This window comes from Eschrichtius robustus, chromosome 1, assembly GCF_028021215.1.
Source record: "Eschrichtius robustus isolate mEscRob2 chromosome 1, mEscRob2.pri, whole genome shotgun sequence".
In the NCBI taxonomy this organism is placed as follows: Eukaryota; Metazoa; Chordata; class Mammalia; order Artiodactyla; family Eschrichtiidae; genus Eschrichtius; species Eschrichtius robustus.
In genome coordinates, this window is record NC_090824.1 from 162,073,682 (window position 1) to 162,092,057 (window position 18,376).

General features: G+C 37.0%; 1 protein-coding gene across 4 annotated transcripts in view; it reads left to right on the forward strand.

Moving 5' to 3' along the window:
• FANCI (FA complementation group I) overlaps nt 1–18,376 on the forward strand; it is a 77,515-nt gene that overhangs the window by 6,690 nt on the left and 52,449 nt on the right. For 3 of the 4 annotated variants that reach the window (XM_068557483.1, XM_068557493.1, XM_068557513.1), the window contains exons 3-9: nt 3,710–3,782; nt 13,329–13,459; nt 13,903–14,059; nt 14,139–14,199; nt 15,862–15,903; nt 16,233–16,356; nt 16,793–16,878. In XM_068557483.1, the coding sequence (XP_068413584.1) occupies nt 3,710–3,782; nt 13,329–13,459; nt 13,903–14,059; nt 14,139–14,199; nt 15,862–15,903; nt 16,233–16,356; nt 16,793–16,878 (674 nt within the window). The remainder of the gene's footprint in view (nt 1–3,709; nt 3,783–13,328; nt 13,460–13,902; nt 14,060–14,138; nt 14,200–15,861; nt 15,904–16,232; nt 16,357–16,792; nt 16,879–18,376) is intronic. The other variant, XM_068557502.1, reaches the window with a different exon arrangement.

An 18,376-nucleotide genomic window follows, 5' to 3' on the forward strand; every position in this document is an offset into this window, starting at 1 on the left:
AAGTAATTACAGAGTGGGAAAATCAGGCAGCGTATTTGGGTGATCAGACTCATATTACCAGTGAGGGACAGATGGATATCACATGCCTCCATGTGTGATACTCCAAGAAGGGCACAGTATCACCTGTGTTCTGGCCAAGAATGCCTAAACTCAATCTAATCATGAGGAAACATCAGCACAAAATGAGGAATGTTCTGTTTTTTTAAAAATCTGTATTTGGACTGTGCCATTAACTTGGTAGTTCCAGTCTATCAATTAAAAGAAAAAATTTTAAGCCTTCCAAAATAACAAGGATACTTAATCTTACTTGGTTTACTTCTGCATTTTAAAATGCAGTATAAAGCATAACTGAATAAGGTCAAAAAAGTAAGACCAAAGATCATGTAAGTAGGGGGAGTAGAGGACAGAGGGAGTGGAAGAGAACTAAATTTTGTTGAGTACCTTTTGTGTGCTAGGCCCTGTGCAAGGTCCTCTACCTGTCATCTAATTTAATCCTTATAACAGTCCTTTGAGGTAGGGAATAGACACCCATAACAGAGATTGAGTAACTTGAGGTTATAAAGCTAATAAATGGTAAAGCGAGGATTCATACCCAGCTCCTCTGATTCTGGGTCCCATTTTTTTCTCCTATGCCACATTGCCTTCTGTTGAAACTGAATTTTTTTGAGAAGAGTCGGGGTTTCTCAGGCTTGGCACTGTATTTTGGACTGGATAATTCTTTGTTGAGGGATGTCGTCCTGTGCATTGTAGGATGTTTAACAGCATCCCTGGCCTGTACCCATTAGGTGACAGCACCCTTCCAGTTATGACAACTAAAAATGTCTCCAGACATTGCCCTATGTACCCTGCCGGGGGTGGGGTGCAGATCACCCCTGGTTGAGAACCACTGCTCTAATGGTTATGTCAAAGGCTGTTGGAGGTTCCAGGCAGAGCAATCAGGTACTTCCTTATTATGTATTTAAGAAGGTAGAGATGGACTCCAGTTGGAAAGACCAGGCACGTGCAGAAGAGATCGAATTCACTGTTTTATTAGTTTTGGCCTCTGTGACAGTCCTTTGGATATTACAACCTCACCTTCTCCGTTGTTTTTGCTGGCTGCTGCTTTTTTAATCGCTGAATGTTGGTGTCTCTTTTCTCTTTACATTTTCTGCCTGGATGATCTTACATGTTCTCACTGAGCTCCACTTTGGCATATTCAGTTATCGATTTGACATCTCCACTTGGATATCTTAAGAGTAACAGTTCTGAGCACCACATCAGATCTGCTGAATCAAAAACTGCAGGTGGAGTTCTCTGTTTTAACATTCTGTTTTAACAAGCCCTCTGGATGATTTAGATGCTTGCTTAATCCGAAATTTTCACCATGTCAGTAAATGGTGCCAGCATCTACCCAGTTAGTTGCTTAAGCCAGAAATTTGAGTCCTCCTTGATTTCTTCTTTTCCTTCATCACCACACCCATTTCACGTCTAAAGCATGAGGAAGTCTGTCTTAGTCCATTCAGGCTGCTATAACAAAATACAGTAGACTGGGTGACTTATAACAACAAACATTTATTTCTCATAGTTCTGGAGACTGGAAGTCCTAGATGATGGTGCCAGTGTGGTTGAGTGTGGGCCCTCTTCTGGGTTGCAGACTTCACATTATACCCTCATATGGTAGAAGCAGCCTGGGGGCTCTGTGGGATCTCTTATAAGAGTACTAATCCCATTCAGGGGAGTTCCACCCTCATACCTAATCACCTCCCAAAGGCCCCACCTCCAAATACCATAACACTGGGTATTAGGATTCTAACACGTGAATTTTGGGGGGACATAAACATTCAGACCATAGCGAAGTCCTACTGATCAAGCTCTCAAATATATCTTCAGTCTACGGATCTTCCCCAAATTTTGATGGGGTTACATCCCAATAAACCCATTTTAAGTTGAAAATATTCTAAGTTGGAAATGCATTTAATATACCTAACCTACCAAACATCCTAGCTTAGCCTAGCCTTACCTTAAACATGCCAAGAATGCTTACATTAGCCTACAGTTGGGCAAAATCATCTAACACAAAGCCCATTTTATAATAAAGTGTTGAATATCTCATGTAATTTATTGAATACTGTACTGAAAGTGAAAAACAGAATGGTTGCGTGGGTACAGAATGGTGTATCGGTTGTTTGTCCTTGTGATCCCGCAGCTGATTGCTAGCCCAGGAAAAGATAAAAATTCGAAATACAGTATCTACTGAATGCCTATCACTTTCGCCCCATCGTAAAGTTGAAAAATCGTAAGTTGAACTGTTATAAGTTCGGGGCCATCTGTACTTTTCTTCATCTTACAAAGTACTACAAACTGAGTACCTTAAACAATAGACAGTTATTTTTAAAGTTCTAGGAACCAGAAGTCCAGGATCATGGTGTTGGCATTGTTGGTTCCTGCTGAGGGCTGTGATCATCTGTTTCGTGCGTCTCGCCTAGCTTCTGGTGGTTTGCTGACAATCTTTAGCATTCCTTGCCTTGTGTCACCCATGGTCTCTGCCTTCATTTTCACATGGCATTCTCGCTGTGTATGTGTCTCTGTCCAAATTTCCCCTTTTTCTAAGGACATTAGTCATACTGGATTAGGGCCTACCCATATGACCTCAGCTTAACTAATTACACCTACAATGACCCTATTTCCAAATAAGATCACATTCTGAGATGCTGGGGGTTAGAGCTTAAACATGAATTTTGGAGGGGGACACAGTTCAACTCAGGACATCTCCCCTGCTATTACCTTGCTGTAGGCCACTGTCATCTCTCATTTGATCACTGATAACAATCTCTTAACAGATGTCTCTATTTCACTCTTAAACCCTCCCACAACCTATTTTCTACAAAAGGAATAAAACTGATTTTTTTTTTAAAAAAACATCTATCATATCACTCTCCTCTTTTCTCGTTAGTTACTTCTGTTGCACTTAGAGAAAATCTAAGCTTCCTACCATGGCCTACAAGATTCTTATTATCTGGTTCTTGCCCATCTCTCCAAATTCATATTGTGCCACTCTTTTCTTACTACTCTTCAGCCAAATTGGTCTTTTTTTTTTTTTTCAGGCCATCCACTATGCCAAACTCTTTGCTCCCTCAGGGCCTTTGCACATAACAATACCTTTATCTGAAATGTTCTTCTTTCCTCCCTTTGCATAACTAGCTCTTTCTCATCCTCCAAGTCTCTATAGAAATGTCACCTACCTCAGAGAAGCTTTCTCCCTGACTACTCTAGCTAAAGTTGCTTCCCTTTCCTCAATTATTGTCTCAGTGTTTTGTTTCTTTTACAAATTTTTTTTCTGATTTTTTTCTTGTCGTACTTTTCGCTCCTGCTCTACTGTAAACTGAGTCAGATTATCATGTTCATCCTTGTATCCCTAATGCCTAGGAAGAAGAACATGTTCAAAGAGTATTTGCTGAATGAATGTATATCCCCAAGAACATAGCTCGATACCTAGTGCTGATTAAATACTTAATAAACGTTTGTAGAATGTATGAATAAATTTCAGTCTTGACAACCCAGCATCATGTTAAGATCTACCCTGCTATATGTAAATAAATATGTTACTTGTGATACCTGGAGTCTCTGAAGGATATGAACTTGACAGATGGGTGTTTTTCATACCGGGAGTTTAGGTCATTCAGGTAGGGAAATTGTTGCCAGGGACTTGGAGCTTTTTCTTTCTTTGCAGCTGGCTAATCTCCTTCAGAATCAGGCAGTGAAAGGAAAAGCTGCTGGAGCACTCCTGAGAGCCATCTTCAAAGGTAATAATAATGCCACTTCTATCTCTCTGGATTCATTGATATATTTGTTTACTTTGGGCGCATATTGCTACTTTTCTTACTGTTTGAAGCCCCACTGAGACTTTTCTGTTTTGGGGATTTTACAGAATCAGCTAAAGCAGCAGTCTCCTGTCTTGTGGACTTAAATAATTTTGCTAAAGGGGGTTGAAGTGGCTACCTGAGATTGTATTGCTGGTTTTGGAGCCTGTAAAGGATGCACGTCATAAAATCCGCTTTGATTTATTTGTGCCTTTAAAATTGTGGAGAAGAGGACTTCCCTGGTGGTCCAGTGGTTAAGACTCTGTGCTTCCACTGCAGGGGGCACGGGTTCCATCCCTGGTCGGGGAAGTTCCACATGCCCTGCGGTCCAGCCAAAAAAAAAAAATTGTGGAGAAGAGAGCAGCAATGTTTAATAGTTAATCTGTGCTTAACAGAAGAGGCTAGGGTGCTCTGAGTTTTAATGAAATGGAGTATCTTAGGTGACTTACGTAGAGATTCTTAATTCCCAGTGGGGCATATTTTTATTCCATATCTTGAACAAGGGCCAGTTCTACATTGTTGCTGGTTGTGACTCATAGTTGTTTTATAAATTGTAGTAGAATGAAATTCTACAAGCAAAAATTAAAACTCGCTTTACACTCTTAGCAGGTTATTTTAACTTGGTTTATTTTTCTTACCCCCTCGAGTAAATTGTGTCTCTTCTTGCAAGGGTTCAAAAACACATCTTCCAAAAAAAAAAAAAAACACACATCTTCCTATGCATGAAAAAAATTTTTTTAATTGGTTAAAAATTGGAAACTTGCTAAATGACTGTTTTGTAGAAATATCAGAGAAAAGGAAATAATGAAAGATCAAAAGCAGCTGTCTATACATGCTAAGTGACAGTAATAAGAATAAGTGGAAGAAATAAGAGTAATTTCTTTCTTGGGTAGACAGACCTGGAACAGACTATCATGGCTCCCACTTCTGTAAATAACCTTATTTTTACCTTATTTAAAAACATAGATTTGGAAATCCTAGTTTAAAAGTAGCATGAATTACCAAGTATATATGGAAACTACCTCATAACCATTTTAATCCTGTTAAATCAATGGCGTAAACCAATAGTTAGCTAATGATGACATTTTAGAAAATTGAGATATAAGCCACATACTAAAAAATTCACCCTTTTAAAGTGTACATTTTTTGTTGAGATATAATTGACATCGTACAATTCACCACTTAAAATAATGCATTTCAGTGGCTTTTAGTATATTCACAGAGTTGCACACCTATCACCACAATTTTCAAGTATTTTTATTACTCCTAAAAGAAACTTTGCATCCCTTAGCTGTTGCTTCCCTAAACTTCTGATCCACGCCAGCCCTAAGAAACCACTCATCTACTTTGTCTGTAGCTTTGCCTATTCTGGATATTTCATATAAGTGGCCTCATACAATATGTGGTCCTTTGTGACTGGCTTTCACTTACCATAAGGTTACTAAGATTCATCCATGTTGTAGCCTGTATCAGTATTTCATTCCTATTTATTGGTGAATGATATTCCATTATATGAATATATCATACTTGTCCATTCATGAGTTGGTGGACAATTAGGTTGTCTACACTTTTTAACAATTATGAATACTGCTACAAGTTTTTGTGTAGACATATTTTCATTTCTCTTTAGTAAATAAGAGTAGACTTGCTGGATCATATGGTTAACTCCATGTTTGTTTGGGGACTGCCAAACTGTTTTCCAAAGCTGCTACATCATTTTACATTCCCACCAGTACTGAAATAAGGATGCCCATTTCCCACATCCTCTGTCAACACTTGTTATTGTCTTTTTCATTCTAGCCATTCTAGTGAGTGTGAAGTGGTATCTCACTGTGGGTTTGATTTTCACTTCCCTGATGGCTAATGATGTTGCGTGTCTTTTCTTGTGCTTACTGGCCATTTGTATATCTTCTTTGGAGAAATGTCTATTCAAATCCTTTGACCTTTTAAAAATTGGGTTGTCTTTTTATTACTGAGTTCTAATATTTCTTTAAATATTCTGGATACGAGTCCCTTATTAGATATATGATTCACAAAATTTTTCTCTCATTCTGGTTGTCTTTGCACTTTTTTGATGGTATCCTTTGATGCACAAAATTTAAAATTTTGATGCCTACTTAATTTTTTTGTAGCTTGCGCTTTTAGTTTTATATCTAAGAAGTCATTGCTTAATCCAAAGTCACAAAGATTTATACCTGTGTTTTCTTTTCAAAGTTTTATAGCTTTAGCTTTTAAATTTAGATTTTTGCTCCATTTTGAGTTAATTTTTGTATATGGTGTGAGGTAGGAGTCCAGCTTCATCTTTCCCCATTTTCAGTAGCACCCTTATTGAAAATCAATTGCCCATAACTGTGACAGTTTGTTTTTGGACTCACAGTTGTAGTCCCTTGATCTATGTGTCTCTCCTTATGTCAGTACCACACTGTCCTGATTAGAATAGCTTTGTAGTAAGCTTTAAAACTGGGAAGTGTGAGTCCTCTGACATTTTTTTTTTTAGGATTAGTTTGGATATTCTGGGTTCCTTGAGTTTCCATATGACAAGATTAGCTTGTCAATTTCTGCAAAAATGGAAGCTGGGGTTTTGGTAGTGATTGTGTTGAATCTGTATATGAATTTGAAAAGTATTGCTATCTTAATATGTCTTCCATTAATGAACATGGAATATCTTTCCATTTACTTAGGTCCTCTTTCATTTCTTTCAACAGTATTTTGTACTTTTCAGAGTACAAGTCTTACACTACTTTTATTAATTTATTCCTGAGTATTTTATTCTTTTTGGTGTGATTGTAAATGGGATTGTTTTCTTAATTTAATGTTCTCAGTGTTCATTGCTAGTGTATAGAAATGCAATAGACTTTTGTATATTGATCTCATATCTTGCTACCTTCCTGTACTTGTTTATTAGCTCTAGTAGTTTCTTCTTTGTGGATTCCTTATAAACAAGATTGTGTCATCTGTGAATAGATACAACTTTACTTCTGTTTCAATCTAGATGCCTTTTGTTATTTTTCTTACCTAATTACCCCAGTTGGAACCTCCAGTAGAATAGAATTGGTGAGAGTAAACATCCTTCTCTTGTTCCTGATCTCACGGAAATCTTTCAGTTTTTTATTATTGAGTGTGATGTTAGCTGTGGGTTTTTCATGGATGCCCTTTATCAGGTTAAGGAAGTTCCCTTCTATTCTTAGTTTGTTGAGTGTTTTTTATCATGAAAGGGTATTGGAATTTTCAAATGCTTTTTCTGTGTCTACTGAGGTGTGGTTTTTATCCTTTACTCTATTTCTATGGTATATTACATTGATTTTCATACACTGAACCACTCTTGTATTCTTGGATTAAATCCAATTTGGTTATAGAGTATAATCCTTTTTAAAATGTTGCTGGATTCAGTTTGCTAGTATTTTGTTGAGGATTTTTGCATCTATAGTCACAAGGGATACTGTTCATAGTTTTCTTAGGATGTCTTTGTCTGGTTTAGGTATGAAGATAATAGTGGCCTTGTAGAATGAGTTGGGAAATGTTTCCTCCTCTTCTTTTTTTTGGAAGAGTTTGTGAAGGGTTGCAGTTAATTCTTTAAATGTTTCGTGAATTCACCAGGGAAGCCATCTGGTTCTGGGCTTTTCTTTGTAGAAGAGTTTTGATTGCTAATTCAGTCTCTTTTTTTTGTAGGTCTGTTGTGGTTTTCTGTTATCTTTTTTAGTCAGTTTTGATACTTTGTATCTTTATAACAATTTATCCATTTCATATAAGTTTTGTAATTTATTGGTATACAGTTATTCATTGTATTACCTTATTCTTTTTACTTCTGTAAGATTGGTAGTAATGCCCGTCTTTCATTCCTGATTCTAGTAATTTGATTCTTCTCCCTTTTTTTCTTGGTCAGTCTGAAGATTTTTCAATTTTGTTGATCTGTTCAAAGAATAAGCTTTGGATTTGTTGATTTTTCTCTATTCTTCTATTCTCTGTTTCATTTACGTCTGATTTTACTTTTATATTCTTTTCACTTGCTTTGAGTTTAGTTTCCTCTTTTTATAATTTCTTATGGTGGAAGATTGGGTTATTGATTTGAGATCTTTCTTCTTTTTTAATATAGGTATTTACAACTATAGATTTCGTTCTAAGCACTACTTTAGCTGTATCCAATAACTTTTGGAATGTTGTGTTTTTGTTTTCATTCATCTCAAGGTATTTTTCTAATTTCTCTGTGCTTTCTTCTTTGACCCATTGGTATTTAAGATTATGTTAATTTCCACATATTTGTGAATTTTCCAGATTTCCTTCTGTTATTGATTTCTAGTTTCATTCCACTGTGGTCACAGAACATAAGTGTTATGATTACAATCCTTTTAAATGTATTGAGAATTTTTTTATGGCCTAATGTGTGGTTTATCCTGGAGAATGCTCCATGTGCACTTGTGAAGAATGTGTCTTCTGTTGTTGTGTGTAGTGTTCTATATAGATGTTTGTTAGATCTGGTGTGTTCAAGTCTATTTCCTTGTTGATCTTCTAATTGTTGTTCTATTGATTATAGAAAGTGGCGGGTTGAAGTCTCCAACTATTGTTTTTTTTTTTTTTTAAGAAATTCACGTTCTTTTATTTATTTATTTATGACTGTGTTGAGTCTTCGTTTCTGTGCGAGGGCTTTCTCTAGTTGCGGCAAGTGGGGACCACTCTTCATCGCGGTGCGCGGGCCTCTCACCATCGCGGCCTCTCTTGTTGCGGAGCACAGGCTCCAGACGCGCAGGCTCAGTAATTGTGGCTCACGGGCCCAGTTGCTCCGTGGCATGTGGGATCTTCCCAGACCAGGGCTCGAACCCGTGTCCCCTGCATTGGCAGGCAGATTCTCAACCACTGCGCCACCAGGGAAGCCCCTCCAACTATTGTTGAATTGTCTATTTCACCCTTCAGTTCTGTTAGTTTTTTTGCTTTGTGTATTTTGGAACTCTTTTGTTAGGTGCTTATATGTTTATAATTGTTATGCCTTGATTCTTTTATCATTATAAAATGCCCTTTTTTGTCTTTAATAGTAATTTTTGTCTTAAAGTCTACTTTTTTCTGTTATTTTTAGAGCCACTTCAGCCCTCTTTGGTTAACTGTTTTCATGGTATATCTTTTCTAAACAATTTGTATCTTTGAATCTAAATTGTGTCTCTGATTCACAGCACATAATTGGATTTTTAAAAATCTGTTCTGCCAGTCTTTGCCCTTTTTTTAGTAAATCTATTTATTTTATTTTATTTATTTTTGGCTGCGTTGGGTCTTTGTTGCTGTGCGTGGGCTTTCTCTAGTTGCGGTGAGCAGGGGCTACCCTTCGTTTTGCGCAGGTTTCTCATTGTGGTGGCTTCTCTTGTTGCGGAGCATGGGCCTTAGTTGCACGGGCTTCAGTAGTTGTGGCTCGCGGGCTCTAGAGCACAGGCTCAGTAGTTGTGGCACACGGGCTTAGTTGCTCTGCAGCATGTGGGATCTTCCCGGACCAGGGATTGAACCCGTGTCCCCTGCACTGGCAAGCAGATTCTTAACCACTGCTCCACCAGAGAAGCCCCAATCTTTGCCTATTGATTGGAGTATCTAATCCCTTTACATTTACCATAATTGCTAAAAAAGTAGGATTGATATCTGCCATTTTGCTGTTTGTTTTCTTTATGTCGTGTTTTTTTGTTCCTTTGTTACTACCTTATGTGTTATATGTTAAGTAGGTGTTTTCTAGTGTACCATTTTAATTCCTTTGTAATCTTTTTCACTATTTTTTTTTCAGTTGCTTTCTTAGTGCTTGCCTTGGCAATTAGAACTGACATCTTAACACATTATTGACCGGAGACATATCAATACATTTTTAGAGAGTGCTACAATTAACTTCACCATGAGAAGTTGTTAGAGCTTGAAATTGATCAAGGGTTCATTATACAACTTATGATTGTCATTATCATTCACATTTTGCTCCGTTTGGTTTTTGCTTCAATCTTGTGTATATTATAAATGTAAAATTTTCAAATATGACACATCATGAAATTTTGAGTGAAAAATTTTTTGGTGAATTTTATGCAGATACTTTCTCTGATTGTCCAAGTGACATATATACTAGTGTCTCAGAAGATGATAGTTCTTCAGAATATAATTCTGATTCAGACAATGTGAATAATAGACCAACAAAAAGACAAAAAACCTTAGTGATTGATTCTGATACAGAAAGTGAAAATGAAAGTCATGGTGCAGGAGAATGCTCCTTTGCTTCTACAGAAGAGTGGCTTGAAGACAACATTTTACAAAAATTAGAAGACTTTACAGGTGTGTCAGGTCTAGCTATTGAATGTAATAACCCACAAAGTGTTAGTGAAATAACAGAATTAATTTTTTGGCTGGCCAAAATAAATATCGCCGGCCACAGGCATTAGTTTCTGCAAAAATTCCCCCGGGCAATAATGAGTTAATTTATAACAATCTAGTTCAGATTAATACCAGCTTAGATTTAATAGTTATAAAACTTTGCTCTACATATAGCTTCATTCTTCCCCTTCCTCCTTTGTGCTATTATTGTCCTACAAATTACATCTTTACACATTTATTCCCACCAATGCAGATTTATAATTGTTGTTTTATGCAGGTGTCTTATAAATCAGATAGGAGAAAAAATAATTACAAAGTACATTTATACTATCTTTCATATTTTCCTATGTAGTTACCTTTACTGATGTTCTCTATTTCATGTGGATTCAGATTACTTCTGGTGTCCTTTCATTCCAGCCTGAAAGACTCCCTTTAGCATTAGGGCAGGTCTTCTGGCAGCAAATTCTCTTTTGTTTATCTGGGAATGTCTTAATTTCTCCATTTTGGAGGAATAGTTTTTCTGGCTATAGAGTTCTTGGTTGACAGTTTTGGAGGGATAGATTTTCTGGCTATTGAGTTCTTTCAGTACTTTGACTATGTTATCCCATTTCTGCCCCTCAATGATTTTTTTAAATGAGAAATCAGCTGTTAGTCATATTGAGTACTCCTTTTACCAGATGAGTTGCTTCTCTCTTGTTGCTTTCAATATTCTCTTCTTGTCTTTAACTTTTTTATTTAACTGTACAGTTCAGTGGCACTAAATGCAATAATTGCTCTATCTAGAACTTCCAGTATTATGTTGAATAGAAGTGGCAAAAGTGGGCATCCTTGTATTTTTCCTATCTTACGGAAAAGTTTTCAATCTTTACTTATTGAGTATGATGTTAAGTGTGGGTTTTTCACATATGGTTTTTTTTTATGATGAGGCATCTTTGATTTTGATAGTTTGCTATGGTATATCTAAATGTGGATCTCTTGGGTTTATCCTGTTTGGAGTTCTTTGAGCTTCTTGAATGTGGGTTTTGTTTGTTTGTTTGCTTTGTTTTTTGTTTTTTTGGCTGCACTGTGCAGCTTGTGGAATATTAGTTCCCCGACCAGGGATTGAACCTGGGCCCTCGGCAGTGAAAGTGCGGAGTCCTAACCTCTGGACTGCCAGGGAATTCACTGAATGTGTAGATTAGTGTTCTCATTAAAATTGGGAAGTTTTTGGCCATTACTTCTTTCTTCTCCTTTCTCTCTTTCCTTTCCTTCTGGGACTTTCATTATGTCTATGTTGGTATTCATGGCGGGATCCCGCAGGTGTCTGAAGCTCTGATCATTTTTCTTCTTTTTCTTTCTGTCCCTGAGACTGGATAATCTCAATTGCTCTATCTTCAAGTTCTCTGATTCTTTCTTCTACCAGCTCAGATCTCCTGTTGAGCCCCTCTAGTGGATTCTTCAGTTCAATTATTGTACTTTTTAATTACAGAATTTTTATTTGGTTCTTTTTTATAATTTCTCTTTATTGATATTCTCTATTTGGTGAGACATCATTCTTATATTTTCCTTTAGTTCTTTAGACATGGTTTCCTTTTGTTCTTTGAACATATTTAAAATAGCTGATTTCAGTCTTTGTCTAGTAAATCTAATATCTGGGCGCTCTCAGGGACGGTTTCTATTGATTCCTTTTTTTTCCTGTGTATGGACCATACTCTTGTTTCCCTGTATGTTTTTTTATTTTTTGTTGCTGAAAACTGGACATTTTAAATGATATTTTGTGGGAATTCTGGAAATCAGATACCACCCCCCTCCCCCAGATCTGTTGTTGCTGTTGTGGTGTTGCTTTTGTTTTTATAGTTGTTCTTCTGAACTAATTTTGTAAAATATGTGCTGTTTGTTGTGTATGGGCACTGTTCTATGTGGCCACTGAAGTCTCTGTTTGGTTAGCTTTGTGGTCAGCTAATGATTTGGCAAAGATTTCCTTTAAAATGCCTGGAACCAGTGAGTTTCCCAGCCTTTGCTGAGGGACCCTGTGCATGTCAGGTGCACACCTTCAGTTCTCAGGCAGGTAGCTTATAACTCCTCCTTAGCCCTTCTGCTTGTGCAGAGCCTCAGGATCAGCCAGAGGTGAGAGATTAGGGTTCTCTTGGGTGTTGCCTGGCCATACACACAGCCCTTTCCATGTGCACAACCCTAAGTATTTGCATGGCTTTCTAGGTTCCCAGGAATATGTCAGAATGTTTCAAAGTCCTCTATGCACCTTTCTCCAGGCTTATATTTTAAGTTCTTTGGTCAGCTTGTTGCATGCCCAACTGTTATTGCTATCCAGGCAGCTGAAAAAGTAATCACTTGCTTTAGACAAATGCCTCTGGTAAAAGATTGCACTGGGCGAGTTCTAAGTCAGGTCAAGTAAAGACAAGTCTTGCGAGTGAAAATTTCTAGGGAATAGCCAGACAGGTCAAATAATGACAGTAATCTGGGAATTGGGCTTTGGTGGAGCTCCAATCATATTCTGTCCCCTCCAGAGGCTGCTAGACTGATGGCTTGTACCATGAGTGTGAACTGTTGGTTTTAAAGACTACTGGACTGGTGGGGGTAGGGGTTAGGAGGTGGAATGAGGGCATGTTGAAACACAACAGAGCTTGCTATTCTGTCTTAGATTCAGCTGTTTATCTTAAATAAATTCTCCCTGGATTGTTGCAAGTCTGGTTAATTTCCAGAATTCTGAACAAGTTGGTTTTCACTATTTTTGTTAGTGTTCTAGTTGCTTTTATGGAGGAGAGCATTTTCCAAGGTCTTTATTACTCTACATTCCTGCTGACATCAATCAGTGATGATGTTTTGAAGTGAAGTATGTTAAAGGCACTTAATTTGGGTTTCTGGATCCCAGAAAAGCTCTAAAGTATATTAGAAGGTGTTCCTTCTTCTGCACTATAAAATTATTTTAAAAATTAATGACATGGGTGGAAGTAGAAAAGGTAATGTTTCAGTTTTCTGTCTAGATTAAGCACTTTTTCAAAGCTCCTAAATATTGCTGTTCTAAACACCATAGTAATAAGTAGTTTGATAATTCTGTTTCTATATTCAACTACAAAGCTGTTTGTTTTTCCTGTTTACCCTTCAACCTTGTAAGAATTCTTCCTTTTTTCTTTCTTTGTTTCTGTACCACCTGTTTAAAACAATAAGGTTTCCCCTGTTCTGAGGAAGCTGGAGCTCTTAGGAGACTTAAGATATACAGTTGTTGTGTCCAATTGTTGGAATCAGGGGATTTGCAGAAAGAAGTAGCATCTGAAATCATAGGATTACTAATGCTGGAGGTGAGATGGAAAACAAAAACTTTTTTGGTTTTGGGTGGATTTTGGGGGGTTTGTAATTTGTTGAGGGAGGGAAAACTTAAATGTGCCAAACCTACCATAGCTCCTATTTATGAATAAGAACTACTGTTATAAAACAAAATAGTTAATGGATGAGCCATAAACCATTTAGATGTTTACGTTACATTTCTGGTATCATGGACATGTATCTCTTTGAAGAGTTGGCGTATTTGAAAACATCAGGGAACTGGTGGAAGAACCTGATCTGTGAAATCCTTTACAATTAGAAGTTTATACCAGAGCAGAATGATTCCCTGAATCACTTATAGGACCAGTTCTAGGTTTCAATGCCAGTTCTATTAATTCAGCAAAAGAGTATTTCTTAGAAAGAGATATCAAACATTTAGATTTCTGCTTAACATTTTTTTAATCCCATGAACTTTTAGGTTCACAATTTTCCAGGAGCATTATTGGTTGAATTAGCCAATGAGTTTGTTGATGCTATCAAAGAGGGCAACCTAACGAATGGAAAATCTTTGGAGCTATTACCCATCATTTTCACTGCCCTTGCTACCAAAAAGGAAGATCTAGCTTATGGAAAAGGTAATTTTCTTCCAATCTTAGTGGCTTTTACTCTCTTCACTGAATTAAATTTATTCCTCAGTGTATTTTGCATTTCTAGGTGAACTAAGTGGGGAAGAATGTAAGAAGAAGCAGTTGATTAACACCCTCTGTTCTGGCAGGTGAGTCTTTCTTATTAATATGTAGAACTTTCTCAGGACTACAAGTGACCAAAAAAAGAATTATCATTTATTTTAGGAATTTATACCACTCAAGTTTTTAGTCCATTTTGGTTTATGGTCTACCACTATAAAACAATTTAGTCTGTGATGAATTTTTGAGATAGATTATTTACTGTATTCTCTGTTCTAAGACTATACATACAGTTTCTACTTACTTGATCCTCCATCTTAACACAGCAGTTTATCCCTATAGCAGTATTTGGAGTCCCAAGGTCCTTAAGGCTGGAAAGTCACCCTACCACTATCTTTTATATTTTTTTGAGGGAGTGAGATGTATAAGTGATGTTTGTATCTTTAAACCAGAAATATGAGAATCTACCCTAAGGAGAAATTGCAACATAGAAAATCTTCATACATGAACATTTCAACACAAAAATTTGTGACCAACTTAAGCATACAATAATAGAGATATGTAAGTTATGGTATGTAAGCTATGTATCAGTAAGTTAAGGTAGAGCCACTCCATGTAACTTATACCCATTAAAAATGAAGTATATAAAGACATACATCAAAGATGAAAAGTTCTTACTATATATATATCTCTGTGTGTGTATATTTGTAGTAAGAAATCCTTAATATATATATATATTTTTTTAATTAATTATTTTTGGCTACATTGGGTCTTTGTTGCTGTGCGTGGGCTTTCTCTAGTTGCGGTGAGCAGGGGCTACTCTTTGTTGCGGTGTGCGGGCTTCTCATTGCGGTGGCTTCTCTTGTTGCGGAGCAAGGGCTCTAGGCATGCAGGCTTCAGTAGTTGTGACTCGCGGGCTCTAGAGCACAGGCTCAGGAGTTGTGGCGCACGGGCTTAGTTGCTCTGCAGCATGTGGGATTTCCCGGACCAGGGCTCGAACCCGTGTCCTCTGCATTGGCGGGCGGATTCCTAAGCTCTGCGCCACCAGGGAAGTCCCTTACAGAAATAATTTTAGGCGTGAATCAGCACATGTATATTTATCCATTTATTTGTTTTTAATTACACAAAAGAGTTTATTCATTACATTGTAATATACCTTTCATTTTTCATTTAACACATCTGTTCATGTCAGCATATACCACTTTACATCATTCTTTTTAATAGTTCCATAGTATTCTGTTATAATATTTGGCTAGTGTCCAATTGTTAGATTATTTGTTTTTTGCCGATAAATAATATTTGGCTATTTGGTTTTTTGCTATTATAAAAAGTGTTGGAATTAACATCCTTATATGTCTAGGTGACCTTTTATAAGCATGTACATGGGATATATTTCTAATAGTAAGTTGGGTGGGTCTTTGGTTATGTGCATTTTTAAAGTTGATAAGTAGTATTGCCAACTTGTCTTCCCAGAAGGATTATATCAGTGTACATCCCCTAAAACAGTATGTGAAGTACTTGTTTCGCAAAATCTCACCAGCACTGAATATCATCAGAGTTTGACTTTGCCAGTCTGATAGGTTAAAAGCTGTTATTTCATTGTTTGAAATGTCATTTCTTTGATCTTGTTTCCCAGTGGTACCAAATCAAACTTGAAATGGCCCTAATTTTTTCCTCCTTACTAATTTTACAAAGTAATATGTCAGTAAGTTTAAATGACATAAACTTTCTTTGTCAATTTCTTTAATCAGATGGGATCATCAGTATGTAATCCAACTCACCTCCATGTTCAAGTAAGCATCATCCTTCCCTTTTCTTTTTCTATCCTGCTATGAGAACTTACCTACTAGAAACTGAAATGTAGCAAGCTCAAATACCACTGTTCCCCAAATAAGAGTATCGGTACCTCTGTTTTCTGTTACAGAATTTCCCCCCACTCTTTTTTGCTTTGATTTCTTATTTAAAGTATAACTTTATGATTTTTTTTTCCAAGATAACTTTGGTTAGGTAAGGTTATTGGTCCCCTTTAAGGTTCTGCATTAGAGAAAAATCAAAAGAGGTAGTTATAGTGATCTAGTATCTCCCAAATTAGGCTCTGATCTTTAGAATCTTTGATCCACAGGGATGTCCCTCTGACTGCAGAAGAGATGGAAATTGTGGTGGAAAAAGTGTTGACGATGTTCTCCAAATTGAATCTTCAAGAAATACCACCCTTGGTCTATCAGCTTCTGGTTCTCTCCTCAAAGGTATAAATGAAAAATTTGCTCTTTTAACTCTGGTGAAATGACCAGTTAGTACCATTCAGCTTATTCATACTCTTGTTTTATGTACTAGGGCATAGATGCTTTTATTTCATGTATGATGATTTGATCTAGTAAAAAGGTCATGGTCCTCAGCCAATGTAAACATACATTATCTCTTGTAGTACCACATTTTGTGTGTGTGTGGTAGTAAAAGGGATAAAGATCTCAGAAAGGGTGGACTATAGGCCCCTTAAAATCTGATATTAAGATGTATTTCAAACTCAATTTCAACATGGAAGTGTTCTATAAATTCTTAGTGTGACTCTAGGTTATAATTTATCTATTTAAATTCATACTTGAAAATCCTTCAAGCTGAAAAGAACTTTAAGTTCAACTTGCCCTTTATGGGGAGACCTTACTTATTTTGTATTTTTTTCAGGGAAGCCGGAAGAGGGTTTTGGAAGGAATCATAGCTTTCTTCAACAAGCTAGATAAGCAACACAGTGAGGAACAGAGTGGTGATGAGTGAGTAATACAGTATAGAAATAAAATCATTTTTCCAAATTCATCTTACTGTTATCTAACTGTTCAGTCCGTACCTTCACCTCAGCACAGAATTTCCCTAGTCCCCTTAGCTGCTCAGTAATAAAATTAAAAGAATAATGTAGTCTCTTCAACTCTTTCATTTTAATCTTTCCAGGAAAACAGCAATAATTGTTCTGTAAGTTGCAAGCTTAAGAGCTATTTAAGTGTTTACTCTGTGCCAGAAACTATTTGGCCCTAGGACTACAGTGATGAACCAGTCAGACAAGGTTCCTGCTCTCATGGAGATATTTCAACGAGAAGAGAAAAGGAAATAAATAAATAACAAAAATATTAGAGTGAAAAGTGTTACGCGTATATTTCAAACGGATGATGTGATAGTGACAGCATAGCTACTTTAGGTTGAGTGGTCAGGGAAAACTTCTCTGAGAAGGTGCTATTTTAACTGAAGCCTAAATGATAAGAGCCACAATATATAGATCAGGAAAAAGCACATTCTCAGTTAGTGGAACAGTTAGTGCAAAGGCAGGACACAGCATGATGTGGCTGAAAAAGAGGATTTTTTTTATAACAGATATTTACAGAGTGCTTGCTCTGTGCCAAGTGCTGTTCTAAGCACTTTAAACCTTACAGCAACTCTGTTTTGCCTCTGTTTTATGCATGTAGAAACCAAGGCACAGAGAGATTAAGGAATTTCCAAGGGTTATGTAGCCATAAATTGGTGGACCTGGGATTTGAATTCAAGCAGTGTGGCTGCAGAATTCGTGCTTTTAATCCTGTTTCAGCCTACTGCTTCTAATCTGGAATAACTTTTAGTTATTTGGCTTGAGCCATTGATTAGAAGGTGGTCTTGTATACTGAGTTAGGAAAGACTGACAAAAAGCAGGTTTAGGGGGAAATAAGTTCAGTTTTGACCATGTAAGTTTGAGATGTATATTAGTATCCCATATGGAGGTGTTGAGCAGGCAGTCTGGGGTTTTAGGGAGAGGTCAGGACAGGAGATACAGATTGGAAAGGACTAAAGCCTTCGGACTGGATAGGGTCACCTAGGGAAATCGTGAAGAGAAGAGAAAGAAACCCAAGATTGAGCTCAGAGGCATTCACCATTTAAAGGGAGGATGAGCCAGCACAAATAATTAAGAGGCCAGTGACAATGCCCCAGAAGCTAAGAGAAGAAAATGTTTCAAGAAAGAAGGGGTCAACTGTGTCAAATCTGCTGAGGCTTTAATTAAGATGAGACTTGGTTATTGGTTTTGACAGTGTAGAGGTCATTTGATTATTCTTGCAAGGGCTACAGATAGCACTGGAAGGGAGGTTAGGGAGGGGACAGAAGCCTAATTGAATTGAATTGAACTGGGAAGAGGTAAAGAAGTGGAAATAATGACTATAGACAGTTCTTTCAGAAAGTTTTGTAAAAAGGAGCAGAGAATGAGACAGTAGATTTTGTACTTTGTGCCTGCCTCCAGTGAACATATTAGTT